This window comes from Vombatus ursinus, unplaced genomic scaffold (assembly GCF_900497805.2).
Source record: "Vombatus ursinus unplaced genomic scaffold, bare-nosed wombat genome assembly UNPS02010769.1, whole genome shotgun sequence".
Lineage (NCBI taxonomy): Eukaryota > Metazoa > Chordata > Mammalia > Diprotodontia > Vombatidae > Vombatus > Vombatus ursinus.
Window position 1 is genome coordinate 2275607 of NW_020950547.1, and position 19662 is coordinate 2295268.

The 19662-nt window shown below is 37.5% G+C and overlaps 1 protein-coding gene across 2 annotated transcripts in view; it reads right to left on the minus strand.

Annotated features, from left to right (window-relative positions):
• The window catches only part of ATP23 (ATP23 metallopeptidase and ATP synthase assembly factor homolog), a 71509-nt gene that overhangs the window by 22223 nt on the left and 29624 nt on the right, over positions 1–19662 (minus strand). The window contains exon 5 of one of the 2 annotated variants that reach the window (XM_027855036.1): positions 17215–17689. The exons of the other annotated variant lie outside the window; for it this stretch is intronic. Within the exon in view, the coding sequence (XP_027710837.1) occupies positions 17486–17689 (204 nt within the window). The 3' untranslated portion in view covers positions 17215–17485. Of the gene's footprint in view, positions 1–17214; positions 17690–19662 lie in introns of those variants that run through there. 2 annotated transcript variants of the gene reach the window in all.

Sequence of the window (19662 nt, forward strand, 5' to 3'; positions counted from 1 at the left end):
AATAAATGTTTGTTGTAAGGGATGATCATTAGAACCTGAATCATCCTAATTCTCACCTTACTAACGTGTACCCCAGAGTTGTGTGATTAGCTTGTATTTCACATGTTCCGTATGGATGCTTCATACTTGGGGACGGAACCACAACATAGATAGGTTATTGGATAACCCCACTTCAGGGTGGTCAATCGGTGTGACCATTGAGGTGCCAATCTCATTTTAATCAACCCGGACCTGCCTATCACAGTCTTATCCCTGTAAATGTATTTCACTTCTAAGCCACAAAGCCCTACCCCTTTCACCCACCAGGCCAGAATCTGTCTAAATCAGTGGCACCTAGTCACTAAAAGCTCATGGAGTCGCAGACACCCAAGCATTCACATTCTATAAAGCTTCTAGATAACAAAATGGGTTAAACTGCCTTTCTCAGCCACTGATCTTCCGGAAAATAAACATGCTATTTAGGACAATGCAAACACCGAACAATGCTCTGGAAATGCGTTTAATTTCTAATCTACTTTAACATTACTGTGATGCAGAGTTGATTAAAATAAATATTTTAATAAAACCTGATTTGCAAAGAGCTATATGGAACGCTAACGGCTTCCAAAGGCCTATCAGTGATACATGAGCGCCCTCTGCTGCTTCCTGGTTTTTCAAACAACTCAGATTTTCAGTACAATATCTGCACAATGATACTGTGGGGAGAAAGGAACATCAGTAAAACATTTAACGAAAAACAAAAATACTAGGTTATTGCTCATTACCAAATAGAGTTATTGTAACAAATACAAAAGTCAACATGTCAGCCACCAATAAAGATGTATGGCTTCATCGTACTCACCATTTCTGCACCAAGAGGTATGCTTGTACCAAAAGATAGAAATCTTAGATTATGAATGATGGTTGCATTGATCTTTCAATGTTCTTATCCTTTATATAAGAGGTATCCAACACAAAGCCTCTCTAGGGCATGCAGCCCTACAATACTCCAGACTGCTGCCAAACTAATTAAAATATAATTGGGAAGTATTTAACAAAATAAACAAAAACACAATAAAACACAGAAAATGTTAATACGTGGTTTTCTAAGTCAATACATGGCCCACAGGATCCTCATGTACAGTTTAGTGACCCCCATTTCTATTCGAGTTTGACATCATTGCTTTCCAATATTGTGGTCATCGTGTAAATTTCACTGTACATCAATTCCTGTCTTCCCAATATTTTCTTCATTCTTCATATTCATTATTTCTTATTGTACAATAATATACAATTATATTCATATGTCACATTTTGCTTAGCTGTTATCCAATCAGTGGCTACCCACATAATTTCCAATTTTTTGCTCTCACTAAAATGCTACTATAAATATCTTTATATATAAAGAAACTTTCCTTCTGTCTTTGACCTCCTTGGGTCACTGTGCCAAGTAGTCATATCACTGTCAAAGACTATGTGAAGTCTAGACTTTCAGAGGATTATTCCAAATCACTTTCCTGGACTTTTAAAACACTAGTGTCAAACTCAATTAGAAACAGATCCTTCTGCCAAGATATTGACTTAGAAAAACCACAATTTACCATTATCTATGTTGTACTGTATTTGTATTTCTTTTGTTAACATTTCCCAGTTACATTTGCATCTGGTTCTTGCCACACTCCAGAGTTTTGCCAAGGCGCGCAGCAGACAGATGCCCCAATAGGCCCTGTGTACTAGGAATCACGAGTGGCCTTTGCCAAACGTTTCTACATGTTTGCCTCACTCCCACTGTACTCTGTGTAAGCCTAGTCTTCCCATGGACACAATGGGCATTTGTGGGAGAGTATTCCTATGCCATTTTAGTAAATACCTTTGCTAAGAGCTAATTTTGTCTACTGGCTGATTGCTAACGGGAAACATACTGGTGGGACTTCGGAGATGTAATGTTAGGAGTAAAGCCCCAAGGCTGCAGCCACCCTCTGGGCACCCAACCCATGAGTATGAGTGCAATTCAGGGAAGCACACCCAAATTACATTTCAATTAATTTTTTTAGCTGACTCTCTGGGGTATTCTAAGTAAACCATTATATCATCTGTAAATACGGATGATTCTGTCTCCTCTTTGCCTATGATTATTTTATTTCTATAGCTAGCACATCAAAACTGTATTAAAAAATAATAACAATGGGTATCTTTGCTTTACCACTGATCTTATTAGAAAGGTTTTTCAGAGGCCACATGTGGCCTCAAGGCCACAGGTTCCCCACCCCTGGCTTATGGTGTTTATCCATTACAAATAATTCTAGCTCTTGGTTTTAGATAGAAATTATTTATCATATTAAAGAAAAGACCATTTATTCATATGTTTTTCAGTGTTTTAACATAAATCAGTACATTTTGTCCAAAGTTTTGCATTTATTGATATAATCATTAGTTTTTATTGTTTTTATTATCAATATTAATAGGGTCAGTTATATTTATAATCTTCTAAAACTATGAGTTGAATCACTCTTGCATTTCTGTTACAAACTTAAATGGTCAATTAATCAATCAATCCACAAGCATTTTTTAAGCATTTGCAATGTGATGGGCACCATACTAGGCACTGGAAATAGAAAAATAAAAATTAAATAGTTCATGCCTTCAAGGATTTTATGTTTTATTAGGGAGACAACATGGTCATAATACAACCTATTAAATATACTGTCATTGCCTCTTGACTAATAATTTGTTCAATATCTTTGCATCGCAGTATATTACCTTTTTTAAAATCTGGTTTGATGAGTGAAATTCTATAGATTAAAATTCTACCTTATTCAATTATATGATTCCTTGGATTGGTAAAAAAAAAATGAAATAAATGTACAATGGTGATTACACCTTTGTTTCCCAGCCCCCAGCCCCTCCTTTAAGCTTGCCAAGAGGTAAGTCACAATGTCTGGTACATAGTGGGTGCTGAATAATGTTTATTGATTTCTGATGTTTCTTATTGCTGTTCCATCAAGGTGCCACATTTTTGGCCTTGAAACACTTAAATATTCTCAAAAGGGAATTTATGTACATATTAGCCAGCTGGGTAGATTTCCATTTTATTAATTATAGATATAATTTACTCCTCATTTCACATAGCATTTATTTCCACAAGTACCTTCGAGTTTCATAATTGAAGCACTTTGTCTGGTGATGCCTTGGTGTTCATCCAGCCAAAGTAATAAATAAAAGAAAACCATATTTCTGTCTTTTCATGTTTTTTACTCCTCTCATACTGTGTGCCTGCAAAAAAGACACTGCAAAATGCTAAACCTTATTCTATGTAGTAAAACTTTGGATGACCAGGGTTGAATAGATAAGAGATTTAATATATTCTTAAAAGAAAAGTTACATAATTAATGGATTATTTAATGACAAATTCTTTGGATTAGTTCCTGTTTTGTGAAGAGATGCCACTGTTCATAAATATGGGGATTTCCAAACTACAGTAAAAGTACAAAGTGCTACACTGAATATTATTCAAAGGTACCAACAGGAGACGGAAACTACAAGGAAGAATAGTCAGTCAATAAACATTTATTAAGCACCTAATATGTGCCAGGCACTGTGCTAAGCATTGGGAATACAATGACAGGCAAAAGATAGTTCCTGGCTTCAAGGACCTCACTGTTTAACCCAGGAAAGTAAACAACAGAGGGAGGGCAGAGAGAGCAAGAAGAGCAACTCTCATTATAAATGAGGAAATAAAGATTATTTTAGTAGTTAGAGAACCTAAATGTAATGGAAAGAGTTCTAAGATCACATATTTAGAGCTGGAAGAGACTTGAAAGTCATCTAATCCACCTCCCTCATTTTGTACATGAGGAAATGGAAGCTTGGAGAGGTGGAAGAACTTGGGCAAGGTCACATTAGTAGTAAGCAGAACAAAGATTCAGACTTGGGTATTTTGATTCCAAATCCAGCACCCATTCCATGCTGCCTTTCATAAGTAGACTAGATATTGGTAGATGAGTTCTGATCCTGTCTCTGTCTACTACCTATTTTGTGACTGTTGCCAAGTCACTTAATTTCAAATAAAATGAGGGGACTGGGGACTTCTGGTTAAGATAATAGTGTGAAAAGTCACAAGGAAACCAAACCATTCCACATGTACACCAGCTTGAAGAGCGATATAAATGCTAGCTATTATTATTATTACTACAAAATACTCTTTAGAGAAATAAAAACCTAGATAATTGGAGAGTTATAAATTGTTCAAGGGCAGACTGTGCCTATATAATAAAAAAGACAACACTGCCTAAATACTTATTCAGTACCATACCAACAGACTACTAATGTTACTTTATAGAGCTAGAAAATATAATAACAAAATTCATCTAGAGAAACAAAAAGTCAAAAATCTCAAAGGAAATGAAAAAGAATGAGGGATCTAGATATAAAAGTCATGCCACAAACAAATAAGAAGAGCCTAGAAGGAGATAACCTATCACAATTACACACAGGGAAAGATTCCTTGATTAGTGATGACAACAAAAAGGGAAATGACAATTATTGGAGGGAATGTGGAAAGACAGGCACACTAATGCATTGTTGATGTAGCTATGGATTGGCCCAGCCATTCTGGAAGGCAATTTGTAACTATATTCAAAAAGTCACAACCTATTAACCCAGGGATACTATTACTAAGCCCACAACTCAAGGAGATCAAAGAAGGAAAGGCCCAATAGGTTCAAAAATAACTAACACTCTCTGTTGTAACAGATAAGAAGTACCTGTCAACTGGGAAATAGCTGAACAAATCATGGTACATGAATGTAATGAAATATTATTGTGCCATAAGAGATGACCAAAACAATGCATTGAGAAACTTTGGGTAACTTTTATGAACTAATGCAATGTGGAGTAAATGGAACCAGAAAACAATTTACACAAAGACTAAGCATTGTAAAGAAAGACAAGAGGTATGATCAATGTAATAACCAACCACAACTCCTGGGGACTAATAATAAAGTATGCTAACAATATCCTGACAGAGAGGTGATGATCAAGATGTACAGAAAGAGACAAATATTTTCAGACATGATAGAGTGGAGATTTGTTTTGCTTGACTATGCTTATTTGCTATCAGGGAAGCATTGTAAGGGTTTGGGTTTGGGTTTTTTGTTTTTTTTTTGGAGGGGGTTGAGAGAGCAAATTAGGAACACAGAGGAGATGGTAGTTTCAAAGGAAAAAAGAAAAGAAAAGAAAGAAAAGAATGTCACTGAAGCATTTTTTAATTGGCCAGAAGAAAACAAAAAGAAGTTCAGAGAGAGTCACAGACAAGGAGGATAGCACTGAAACTAACATTAAATTTATGATACACTTTTTCAAAAATACAAACTGTATACAATAGGAATTTGTGGTTACATATACAATCTTTTCTTTTCTTCTTTGTATATGGAAATGTTCCCATTTTGATGCTGGAGATAGACTAGATTATTTATGAAACTTTCTGTTCCTAAACTCTATGATCCTTTGATTCTAAAATACTATGTTTGGAGATAGGAAGGAAGGGAGAAAACGCTACTCAGCCTCACTAGTCTGAGGCCAATTTTGCTGCGTGACCTGCAGAGAATTATATGATTGCTCTATGTTTTGGTCTCCTTTACTGGTAAAATGGAATTAATACTTGTCAGGAACCTTACTTTTCAAGGTTACTGTAAGGATTATCACCAAGACATTTCATGCGCAACACCTCAAATAGCCCACCATTAAAAGCATACAAAGATGGAGGCTGAGATGACAACTTTAGTTCATATTTAGAGTTTCATTCATAGTTCATTTCCATCAGGCCTTTTTAAACCATTTTGGTCCACTGGAGCTTGAAGTGGCAATATGCAGGTTGCTCAACAATGTGAAACTAATCATCACTCCATGAAAACATAATTAGTAAAGCTCTTCGTGAGCTTTGGAAAAATTAATCAAGACAGGTTTGGTGAACCTTGGCTGAAAGATTTCCTTTACCACAGAGGATTCAACTTCCAATGTGTTGTCATCAAGGGAAGTCCAATTGTTAAGTCCCAAGGTGGCCCATTTATCTTGCTCTAATGAAGAATAATAACTTCTTCTTGAGTCTTGCAAATAACTCTGCTGGTTCAAATTAATTTGGCTAATGCAATTAAGTCAAACTATTTGATCTTTAAGGTTCATGATCTTTAATTGAACTTGTATCCTAACTTTATTAATAGGGAAGCATCCTTCATTTTCTTAAAATGCCCTCACGTATATCATCATGTATAACAGCAAGAATTTCCTCATTTAATGAAATGTGTTAATAGTAACACAGAAATTACCTTTTAAAATCCATTTACATCTATATAAATATTTTTGTCACCAACACTGTAGTACCTTAAACATTTAGAAATTGCTACAAAACTAATTAATGTTTTTATATGACCTTTCAACAGTCTATGAGCTGTGACCTGGAAGGACCCTCAGACACTACACAGTAGTCCAACACTCTCATTTTACAGATAAGGAAAATGACTATCAGAGAAGTTAAGTAACTTGCCTAAGACCACAAGTCATTTACTACCCCTAGGCCTCAGTTTTCTCATCTGCAATATGAGGTTGTTGAACTATATTTCCTTTTAGCTCTAGAGCTATGATCCTGTGGAATTAAATTCAATGGGGGGAAAATATAAAATTTTACACTTGGGTTAAAAAAAATCAACTTCACAAGTACAGAATGTGGGGGAACATGATTGGGGGGGAGGAAATAAACACTTATTAAGCACTTACTATGTCCCAGGCACCACAACAAGCATTTTATAAATATTATCTCATTTAGTTAGACAATAGCTGAAAAACATTTGAGGAATTTAGTGGAATACAAGTCCAATACAAATCATCAGTATGATGTGGTGGCCAAAAAGCTAACACATTCTTGGGCCACATAAAGAGAGGCATGACTTCCAGTAATAGGGAGAGGATAATTCCTGTATATTCTGCCTTGATCGGACCATGTCTAGCACACCGTGTTCAGTTCTAGTGTTCAGTTCTAGGTACCACAGATACAAAGGGACATTGACAAACTAGAAAACACCTAGAGGAGAGTCAACTTGGATAGTGAAGGGACTTCAGCCCCCACCATGTCAGCTAAGTTGAAGAAACTGGGAATGACTTCGGGAGGAGGGGTTGGGGCCAATAGCTGTCTTCAAGTATTTGAAAGGCTGTCATATGCAAAAGAGATTAAACTGTTCTGTTTGGCCTCAGAGGGCAGAACCAAGAGCAATAGGGAAGCTGTAATTAAGCAAATTTAGGTTTCATGGGAGGGGGAAGTTTCTAATAATTGGAGCTGTATGAACCATGTGAAGGTAGAATGAGCTGTCTTGAGAGCTAGTGGGTTCCCTTTTACTGAAGGTCATTATGTGGAGGTTGGCTAACCACCTGTCAGGTTTGTTATAGTAGGAATTCCTCTCAGGTACTGGTTAGGCGAAATGGTTCCAATTTTAAATTCTGTGATCACGAAATAGTAATGTAACCACGGTTTAAACAGTCTTTCTCACAAGGACTGGACATTGCTACTAGATCTTTAAAAGAAAGAGGGAGTAGAACCTTAGGGAGTTAAAGCTTAGCCGTCATTCTGAATAGAGTTAACTATCATGGCGGAGACTGCATGAGGGGGGTACAGAGAGAAGGGACTACAGGGGTGGGGAATCTGCAGCCTCAAGACCACATGTGGTCCTCTAGGTCCTCAAGTACAGCCTCTTGACTAGATTTAAGCCACACTTGAGGGCCTAGAGGGCCACATGTGGCCTCAAGGCTGCAGGTTCCCCCTCCCCCTTCCTGGACTAAGAGAACTTTTTTCCTCAGAGACTGAGTTAACTGTCATCTTTGAAAATGATTGGAAGGATATCCCAAGACAATTGAGTTTAATTTGTATCCTGTGCATATCACATGCTCTGGAGAAAATATCCTGAAAAAAATTCTTGAGAAACTGAATTTCTAAAGTTAAGGAAGAGTCTATGTAAGCATTGGTAAGAGTATTCTTTTCCAAGCCTCTTTCTCTTATTTTTGAAGGGCACAGAAATTACTATGGCTGGGAATTTTATTCCCTGTAACATATTGTAAAATAATTATGATTTTTCTTTTATTATTTGTTATTGTTATAAATCGCATAAGTAGTAACACGGATGTTGTTTTAAGCCCATGAGGTCAAAAGTTTTGATACTGAGACATCAATGAGCAAAAGCTTATAGGAAAAGAGGGTTTTTTCTGGTTTATTTGCAAATAGGCTAGGGGCTCAGAGCTAATTAGCACATAAGACCGTGTATTTCTATTAATTTGCAAGGAAATATCATACTCTTTGATTGCTTAGAACCCAGGTAGAGAATAAATGTTGTAGTTGCTGTTCAGTCATTTCAGTCATGTCTAACTCTTCATGACTCCATTTGGGGTTTTTGGCAAAGATACTAGAGTGGTTCGCCATTTCCTTCTCCAGTTCATATTACAGATGAGGAAACTGAGGCAAACAGGGTTAAGTGACTTGCCCAAGGTCACACAGCTATTAAGTGTCTGAGGCTGGATTTGAACTCAGGTCTTCTATCCACTGGACCACCTAGCTGCCCAGACAATAAGTAGCAAAACCAAAATTCAAACCCAGGTCTTTTGACTCCAACTCCAGTGTTCTTTCCACTGTACCACATTACCACCAATATACCCTGCAGGGCAGGATCACTTCTATGTAGGGGTAGCTGTTATAACCAATGGATTACCTTCTGCCTTGAAGATCATTCTCCCTAATTTATCATTCTACAGTTTTACAAAAGCCTCCTCAATCTACCACTTCCCTCTTTACTATTCCTTCTTCCTTTCCTTCACTTGTAAAAATATAGGTACAAGAGGGAGTACAGGCCAAGAGTGAAATGAAATTTAAGCATTTCCATGTTTTTACAATACTTTTTTTCCACAAAGTCCTACAGACTTGAGTTCGCATTCAAAGGAAGGAAGAACTGAATTGACATTGATGTGTATTAAATTATATATGCTATATTCTTTATTCATGACTGTGAGTCATGTAAAGACAGTTATGAACAATAATGGAGTCTATCAAGTATAACCAGACTGTAGTTTGGTTGTGTGGAAGAAAGGATTGTGCATTAAGCAAGCATAAAAATGTTGATCACTTCTGCCTGGGGTGGGGAGTGAGAGGAGGACCTCTGGGAAGAAAACTGAAATAAAATATTACTGCCAAGCCATCAAACTTCAGGTCCTGGAAAGGGTCTGCTGTTCTGTTCCCCCTTCTCATTGTCCACAACCAAACAAACACAGCTGTTTCCCAAATAGGAGAAATTGCTGGAGGGCAGGAGCTGTCCAGGCCTGAAGTTCATTCAAAAGAATGAGACTGAGACCCCAAATGCTACAGCAGAAAGGAAGATAGGCACTGATCACATTAGGCAAGTTAATCTAGAAATAGATCCTTGCATATAGAAACCTCTTTGAAATGCAAACTTACTTGAAAACTCAAGGTTGGCTTGGTTTATTTTGATAGGTTGTTTTTTTGGGGGGGAGAGCATACCTTAAATATATTTTCCTGTTTCGCTCCTCACATTGAGAAAACCAACCCCCTACTGACCTACGCCCAGAACCTGGGCATAACCACTGCTTGTGGGCCCTGCTTAAAAGTTAGCCCCTGTTAGCTGCTTAGATAACAAGTGCACCTCTTCTTTCTGAGGCCTCACTGAGACACCAGTACCTACCCCCACACACACACACACACACAGATCAGGGCAGCCCGGCCCACAGGCAGGACCAGGGGGCACTTTATACCTAAGGGGGTTGAGATTTACAACCCAAGATTAACTAAACCTATTTATTTATTCACTGCACCCACTAAAGAACAGGGCACCCTATGGAAATTAAACAAATGTTTACTGATGTTGATAACAAAAATAACACATTCTCATAGCCCTTAAGGTTTACAATGTATATTCCACTGAACAACCCTACAAGACAGATTTGGGCAAATATTATTGCCCCCATTTTCCAAATTAGGAAACTGAAAGGCAGAGAGGTGAGGTGATGTGCCCATGGCCCAACAGCTAGTAAGACAGAGCCAGGATTCAAACACAGGTCTCCTGAATCTGGACAAACTTTCTTTTTCTCCCCTTTCTCTTCCTGCTGATTTCTATTTCTGACTTCATTATGAGTCTTGGAGGACAGAACTTGGCTTTGTAAAAACGATTTCTGAGTGTCTAGAATTTTTCAAGGGCAGTTTTAATCTTTCAAAGGTATGAGCATTTGGTCAAAGAGGAAAAACATATATAATCTGAAACATAAAACAACATCTTCCTTCAATACTCCCTGCATCTATTGCCTCATTTCTTTGGTAGCAAAATGCAGTCCCAGAAAAAGGTCAGTTTTCTGGCCAAAAAAAAAAGAAAGGCCCAACCATACCAAGGAAATTCCACTAACACAGTGTTTGTATTCCCCAAAAATTGAATTTTAAAAAGTTCCTCCCACTACTCCTCCCCTCTGAGTAAATTTTTCAAATTTAAATTAGAAAAAAAAAAAACCTGAAAACCAAACGCCTTCACACAGGTATCTCCACTGTCCAGCAAGACAAATTCCCATATTGGCCATGCTGAAAATGTAAATTGTAAGTTCCTCACCTATCAGGTAGTGGATAATATGTTCCAAATTATTATTTTTTGGACTGGTGGTTTATCGTTGTATTGATCTGAGTTCTAAAGTTTTTCAAAGATGTTTTTCTCTATAATGTTATCAGTATATAAATTATCTATCCCTTTCTGGATCACTGCCTTGAAGTAGAGGAACTTGCATAGCTCAACACAACTATGAGCTATGCTGTGCAAGGTTACCCAAGACGGACAAGTCAAAGTGGACAGTTCTGACAAACAGTGATCCACTGGAAAGGGAAATGGCAAACCACTGCAGTATCTTTGCCAAGAAATCCTCATGGACAGTTTGGTCCACAGGGTCACAAAGAATCAGACATGACTGACCCACTAACCAATAACAGCTTGCTTTGATCTGCATCAATTCAAGTCTTCCCAGTTATCTCTAAAATTCTCCTTTTCATCACTTCCTATGGCAAAATAAACATCCCATTACAGTCATATGCCACAATTTGTTAAACACTTACTCAATAGGAAGATATGTCCTTAGTTTCCAGTTCGGGGCTACCATGAAAAAAACTGCTATTTTGGCACATATAGATACTTTTTCTCTCTGATTTTTTTTTTTTTTAAGTATAGACCTTGGAGTGATAGATCTGCATCAAATAACATGCAGTTTGAACTTTCTGGTCCTAGTCCCAAACTGCTTTCAAGAATGGGTGAATGAAACATACACCTTTTATACAAACAAAGTTAGATCTAAATAACTGAAGTAATATTTATTGTGCATGGATAGATAAAGCTAATATAATTTTTCAAATGATAATTTTACCTAACTAATCTATTTATGTAATACTGTCCTAATTAAATTGCTAAAAAATTATCTTACTGAATCAGAAAAAATAATAAGATGTGAAGGAACTAGATTCAATAGTATCAGACCTTAAACCTTATTACAAGGTAAGAGCAGTGTGTAAGTATAAAATGGATAATTTTGATTATTTAAAATTAATTTTCCTAACTATGCCCAAAGGGCTATAAAATTGTGCATACCTTTGACCCAGCAATACCACTTCTAGGGCTATATCCCAAAGATACCATATAAATGGGAAAAGGACCCACATGTACAAAAATATTCATAGCAGCTTTTTGTGGTGGCAAAGAATTGGAAATTGAGAGGATGCCCATCAATTGGGGAATGGCTGAGCAAGTGGTGGTATATGAATGTGATGGAATATTATTGTGCTATAAGAAATGATGAACAAGTTGACTTCAGAAAAACCTGGAAAGACTTGTATGGTCTGATGCTGAGTGAAGTGACCAGAACCAAGAGAACACTGTATACAATAACAGCCATGTTGTGTGATGACTAATATTGATAAACTTGACCCTTCCCGGCAATACAAGGATCTAAGACATCTCCAGAGGCCTTGTGATGGAAAATGCTATCCACATCCAAAGAAAGAACTATGGAAGTTGAATTGCTTTTTTTTTCCTTCTGTTGAGTTTTGTTTCCTCTTTCTGATGGTTCCTCCTATTGGTTTTAATTTTTACTTATAATATCACTAATGTGAATATATGTTTAATACGAATGTAAATGTATAGCCTATATCAGATTGTGCGCCATCTTGGGGAGGGTGGTGGGGAGGAAGGGGGAGAAAAATTTTAAACTCAAAAGCATATGGAAGTGATTATTGATAAATCAAAATAAATTAATAAAAAAATTAATTTCCTGTATAAATAAAACCTATATTGCCAAAAATAGAGGGAATGCAGAAAAACTGGCAGGGGAAAAACTCTCATAGACAATCTCCCAAATAGAATGTGATTGAGTCGGAATATTGTTGTAGTGTAGGAAATGATGAGCTGGTAGATTTAGAAAAATATGGAAAGACTTGGACTTCCAAAGAAGATGCTATCAGAGAAACAGATGACAAGTGGAAATAAGCAATATATAAGAAGAATGTGGTCTTACATATATGGGTTTGAGTGTATATGTGTATATATGTGTATGTTTATGGATAGTTATGTATATGTGTATATATGTGTGTGTGAACATACATATACACACACACAGACACACACATATACATATCCGTGCTTAACTGGAGCTTTCTTGGGGGAGGCAGGGGAGAAAGGAGGAAAAAATTAAGTAAAAAGTGCACAGTAGAGAACAAAAAGAAACATACAAGGAAGCAAATAAAAGCTGAGCAGCTTTGAAAATGATGTGTAGTATTTATTATATAAGTTTTCTTGAAATGGAAATTTATTGCTTTATATTGAATCCTCTCTTATGGTCTGCTGTGTACATGGCAATGTTTTTTTTTTCTTTTCTTATTTTGTATTTAAGTTTAAAATAAATTCAAAAATAGTAAAGGGAAAAAAAACGGATGAACCTATTCACAAACAGTACAATACCATACCTATTTTTCCTACAGCACCACCACCATTTGTCATTTTCCTTTTTTGTCGTCTTTGCCAATCTGATAGGTGGGAGGTGTCACCTTAGAGTTATTTTAATTTGCATTGCTATAATTATTAATGATTTATAGCATTTTTTCACATGGTTGTCAATGGCTTGGATTTCTTCCTTTGAAAACTTCCTATTCCTATCCTTCGACCATTTTTCCAGTGGGAAATAGCTTTTAGTCTTTTAAACTTGAATCAGTTCCTTATATGGCTTGGAAACTGGACCTTTGTCAGAGAAACTTGTTGCAAAGATTCTTTCCCAGTTACTTGAGTCCCTTTTAGTTTTTACATTAGATTTGCGTGAAAACTTTTTAATTTTATATAATAAGTCTTATGTGATCCTACCACCTGTTTAGCCATTAATTCTTCCCCTATTTTTAGACCCAAGAGGTAATTTCTTCCTTGCTCTTCTAATTTGTTTGTTATGTCACCTTTTATATCTAGGCCAAGTATCCATTTGGAGCTCAGCTTGGTACACAATGTGAAGTGTTGGTCAAAACCTAATTTGTCAGACTGCTGTCTAGGTTTCCACAGATTTTTGTCAGGTAGTAAATTCTTGCCCAACTAGTGTCTTTGAGTATGCTATTGTGTTTGTTTGATTCTCTATGTTGTTTGCCTAATCTATTCCACTGACCTTTTTTTTAACTAGTATCAAAATGTTTTAATAATTACTACTCCTTTCCTTTCTACTTTTTTTCATCAGTACCCTTAAGATTCTTTTTTCCTCTAAATTTTTTTTTTATTTTTTGGCAATTGTGTTTAAGCGATTTGCCCAGGGTCACACAGCTAGTAAGTGTCAAGCATTTGGTCTGAGGCCGGATCTGAACTCAGGTCCTCCTGACTTTAGGGCCGGTGCCCTATCCATTGCGCCACCTAGGTGCCCCTGGTCATATTTTTTTTTAACTCTATAGAAAATTCTTTGGAGAGTCTGATTGGCACAGTAATGAATAAGTAAATTAAATCAGGTAGTACTTTCATTTTATTTTATTGGCTTGACCTACCCATGAACAAGTAGCATTTCTCCAATTTATTTAGATCTATTTCTGCAAAGAATTCTATTCATATAGTCCCTGGGTGTATCTTGGAAGATAATACTCCAAGCATTTTGAATCAAATGTCTCTGTCTCTCTCTATTCTTCCTGAGTTTTGTTGGAGATATATATGTGTATGCATGTATAATGTGTATATGTGTGTATACATACATATGTACATATATGTAATATTATATATATATATGAATACTGATGGTTGATGTGGATTTATTTTATACCCTGAAACTCTGCCAAAGTTAATAATTATTCCAATTAAGTTTGGTTAATTTTCTAGGGTTCTCTAAATATACCATCATACTAGTGAGTTGATAGAGATTAATAAGGTAGCCTTTGGCTAAAGGTTCTGGTATCAGGTCAAGAGTTGGACTAAATGGTTTTTGTAGCTCCCTGTTACCTCCAGGATAAAACACAAAATGCTTAAGACATAAGAGTATGCAATAGTCCCCTATTTTTTTTCAAACAGAAGTAGTATTATCATTCAACTTGTCAATAAGCATTTATTAAATGCTAACTATATGTCAGGCTCAGTGCTGGAGATACAAAGAAAGGTAAAGCATGTAATTGCCCTCAAGGACTTCACAGCTTAATGGGGGGAGATAACAGGCAAACAAATGATGTACATACAAAGTATATGTAGGGTAAATGGAGAGGAGCAATGAATTCTGCTAGATATTACTCAAAGAGGAACACAGAACTTCCCCTCCAGTAACTCAAAATCCAAATACTCTCATTTAGACCAATGGAAAAAATTCTAGTAGAAAGTGTGTAAGAAGGAGTCCAATGCCCTTTTAGCCTTTTGGGTGGACATATAAGCATATGAAAAGCCATATGTGGCTGGATCAGTGGAGGAGATAATTAAAATCATCAGGAGGCAACAGGAAATGTTGACCATGAGCTAAATATAGTGAGGTGGCCCATAAACTGCAAAACCCAGTTACCAAGAAGTCTAGGTCAAACAAAAGATGAACCAGGATGAGAGTACTAGATACTTAGCCAAAAGTGTTTCTGCTCTTTCTAAAGAGTTAGGTACCTGGGGCTGAGAATTTCTTGCTGGGAAGATAAAAGGTCTCTGAAGAGGGGAAAAGGCAGTTCACTCGGGAAAGGGAAAAAGCTGAGGTCTTTCTTTTCCCCCTTAAAAAGGCTTTTTGTTGTTCCACCTGTAAGGTAGAACTGCTTATTTGAAAGAGGTATTTCTTAAAAGCCTCTGGCTTTGAACTAAAAGAGCATGACATATGGAGTCCTAGAGCCAAACATTTTTGCTCAAGTCAGGAGCTAGGAAGAGCAGCCATCAGCAGAACAGCTTGCCCAAGAAAACAGCCCCTAGCACAGACTGCATATCTAGCACACAGCATCCATTGGGAGCATTGTCTTGAAAAGACTACATGTCCAACAGAAAGATCTAGCAGAGCATGGCCAGTGGAGTCCAGCAGGAGCACATGGCATCATCAGAAGCCCTATGTTGTCAGAAGTCTACGTCGTCTTCTCAAAGATGTGCGTCCTGGCCATATGTTTTCCCTACATGAGTAGCCCTATATGTTGTCATTGTTCCATCATTTCAGTTGTGTCCGACTCTTCATGACCCCATTTGACGTTTTCTTGGCAGAGATACTGGAGTGCCTTGCCATTTCCTTCTCTGGCTCATTTTGCAGATGAGGAAACTGAGGCAAACAGGGTTAAGTGACTTGCCCAGGGTCACACCGCTGGTAAATGTCTGAGGCCAGATTTGAACACATGAAGATGAGTCTTCCTGACTCCAGGCCCAGAATGCTGTGGAAGTGTTGGTCACAGTGTTGTATCATAGAAATGTGATACAACAGGAAAAACTGTGGAGGGATATGGAGCCAAAGGACGGGGGTCTGAATCCTGACTCTGCCACTTACTACCTAGGTGTCCTCGTGCAAGTCAACAAGCATTTATTAAACATTTACTATGTGCCAGGCACCATGCTAAGCATTAAGAATACAAATACAAGCAAAAAGAAAAACAGTTAAGAAAAACAAGGCAATCAACCTCTCTCTGCCTCATTTCCCTCAAATATAAAAAGAGGGAAATGGACAATATGACCTTCGAGATCCTTCCCAATTCTAAATCTATGACCTACAGAACATTTAAGGTACACCAGTTTTTGCTTCATTCAACAATTACTTCAGGGAGATGAAGACAATTTTCTAAATTCCCTGATCATTTCATTTAAATTATTCTGTTATGATACCCATTGGTTTTGAATTTTTAAGTGATATATTATTCACTTTATTATACTTTTTTTTTTAGGCAGTTGGGGTTAAGTGACTTGCCCAGGGTCACACAGCTAGTAAGTGTCAAGTGTTTGGTCTGAGGCCCGATCTGAACTCAGGTCCTCCTGACTTCAGGGCCGGTGCTCTTTCCACTGCGCCACCTAGCTGCCCCCACTTATTTTTAAGCCCTAAAATTAAAAAGCATCTGCTAATTTGCTAAGAAAGAAGAGGAAAACATATAACTCAAGGTGATTATACTGAAAACCCACTTTACTCTATGTGATGAGGCTTTCAATAGAATAGGTCACTGAGGGGTTTGTAATCTCTGAATTACTGACATTTAGGTACATAGATTTGTAGTTTTAGAGTCCAAATTTCATCACCAACAAAGTCACTAATACATCCCAGCATGCTGAAGGGCCTTTCCTCACTTCATCTCCTCTCTTTAACCCTCTTAGGTAGGATTTATGGGAGGACATGGACAAGAATCATATGGAGAATATAAATCACCCATGAGAACATATCACCTATGGGCAATACCAAGGCATTTTGAGATTAAAAGAAGGAGCTCACAAGACTGGTCTCTATTTTCCCAGTAAAGTAAGATGTGAGGTGTTCAGCTGCAAGGGTGAAGGTAGAGAGAGGTGTAGGAAACTTGAGGAGAGGTTTAGAATAGCTTCTATGGGAGTAATAGGGAATCAGTCCAATAATATAATTACTCTTTCACTTATAAAATGGAAATTCTACCACTGGCCAACCCACTCACACCACAGAGAAGTGAATGTACCTCACAGGAGGTTTTAGAACAAATTTTTAAATAATCACATATATTAAAGAATACCACCACCACAGCTGTAGAAAATTCTCAAATCTCTTTTATTTGCCATAAGAAGGCAATATCACAAATACTAACCTCTGAAAAGGCAAAAAAGAAAAATCCCTGCCTTGAGGCTTAAAAACATCCAAAAATCCAAGGCAGTTTCATTTCTGCCTTGCTGTTCATTTCTCTGACCAACAAATGGCATTTACCTCTGTTGTATGTGGATCCATACTTACATATTAATTTTAACATGTCAGGCTATGAACCGCATTTTCTTCACGAACGCTGTAATTATTGAACACAAGATGCCCCCCATGGTCTTCATACATTTGAATAATAGCGATCCCGGTTCTGAAAGTCTCGATGGGCGTGCTTTGCATCGCTTTTGCTGTGTGGTATCCTGCCAAAGGGCTCATGGTCATTAAAGCAGGATTCAAAAACTTCATCCACAGCCTTTTGGGCATATTCTTTGCTAACTTTTCTAACAGCCAGAATGGAGCGAAGGGCTCTGTCTCGGACACAAGTCTGAGGAGAACGAGAAAGTTTACTCAGAAAACAAAGTAGCATTTTATACAAAGCAGTTCAAAAGAAATATTCTCCTGAAAGACTTCAACATACAGGTGGGAGAGAAAATAAAAAAGACCCTTTTAAAAAAACTTCCAGGACATCTTGAACCCAGTCCCAAATTATTCAAGCATTAATAAAAACTCCTTCATTTAGAACTCATTTTCTAATCACACTGAGAGGCAGCATGACAGGGTAGAGAGAGAGCATCTCTCATAACCAGGAGGAGTCAAGTCCTGCTCTGAAGGCTAAGGGGCCCTGGACAAGTCATTTAACCCCTGGGCAACTCTCATAAAACCCTAAATTGGAGAGCAGAGACGGTGCTGCCATGCACTGGAGGAAGGAGTTTCCTCACCCTAAAGTTCACAGTCTCAAAGATATCAGGTTCAGTCTCTACACCAATACATTTCTAATCACACCAACAGGCACACTGCCACAAAGTTTCAGCTAAAATGTTCAATTTGCAAACAATCCACAGAAAATCGAGGGTAAACTCCTTTTAGCATTTTTCACAAAACAATCAGGTGAACATCATAGAAGCAACTTCTGTTCCCTGGGTTCTCTTCCTTAACGCTTTTGCTCACCAACTATTGGCTAAATGGCTTTTTTCTCTGATATCTTATATGCTTAGAGTCAACAGGAAATCATTCCCATACACACAGAAAAGATCACAAAATTTTCATATTCTTTTTAGAAGAATCAAAAAAAAATTACATGACCTTTAAAAAAAACAGAATATTCTTTGTCTACACAAACACTCTTGTGTTCTTATTCAAACTATCCATCTAATAGTGAACTTTTATTTAAAAGTAGCAGACAAGTTTTGAGCCTTGTGCATAGTTCTACCATTCCAATTCTTGGTGAGTTTTTAAAGATTTCTAACCCATTTGAGAGAGTAACATTTTTTTTCCAATCTAACAGGTCCCTCAGAAAGCTACCATTTGACCTTGATTTGAGAAATCATCTTGTTTCTCTTCATCTTGTTTGATAAGTCCAGGTGGAAAAAGAAGAGGACAAGTCATTATTCTGTTATTCTCTTACATATTTAGCATTCTATGGAATGGCAGACACAAAGACGTTTTTGTAAATACATCAAGGCTCAAACTGTTAAGATGGGCCCATCACTTGTAAGCTCACTAGAAACCATTTTTGGAGCAAGTTCAGTAGCTGGCTGGATGACAGGGATGATATACAGTGTTCCAAAAGTCATGGTGCAGTTTTGAGCTTTGATACCTTAAACTTTTTTTTGGGGGGGGGGGGACCTGCATACTCTTATCCTGTTCCCACACAGTTTAATTTCTTCTGCTGGGTTTTTGAAAGATTTTCCTTCCACAGTGTAGAGATTGTGAGACTTCAGTCGTGCAAAAGCCATTAAAAAAGGATGGATCCATGGGCAACTGTAAGTAACAACAGTTTTGTGTAGAATAATGCTCTGGGGGAGGTTCCAGTACAGCTGATCTGTTGGATTATCAACCTGTTTATTTATGAAGAATAGGAAGCTTCTGTCCTCTGAATCTTATCTTTCTAGGAATTGACAGGAGCTCATTTTTGCAATTTCAGTAACATGTCACATAGTTTCTACCATTCTCTTGCATGATCAGTTAATCAAGCACCTGCCATGTGCCAGGCACTGTGCTCATTGGAATCCGCATTAACACTTGGTCTGGGATTCTGAAGGGTAACTTTCCCTAATTCCTGATGGCAAGAACCTAGACTATATTATATTATCCCATCCTTCTCATTTTAGAGAAGGCAAAGGGCAGAGACTGGATCTCCCTATCTCACTCATGCTGGAAGTGCAGCAACTACTCATGGGCTCAATCCCACTACTCATTCGCATGGGAGCTTTGCCCTGTTCCATTTCCAACTTGGGTTAGTTCACCCCTGCTTAAGCAGCCTGAAGTCCCACCACTACCTGGTGGTGGGACCCACAG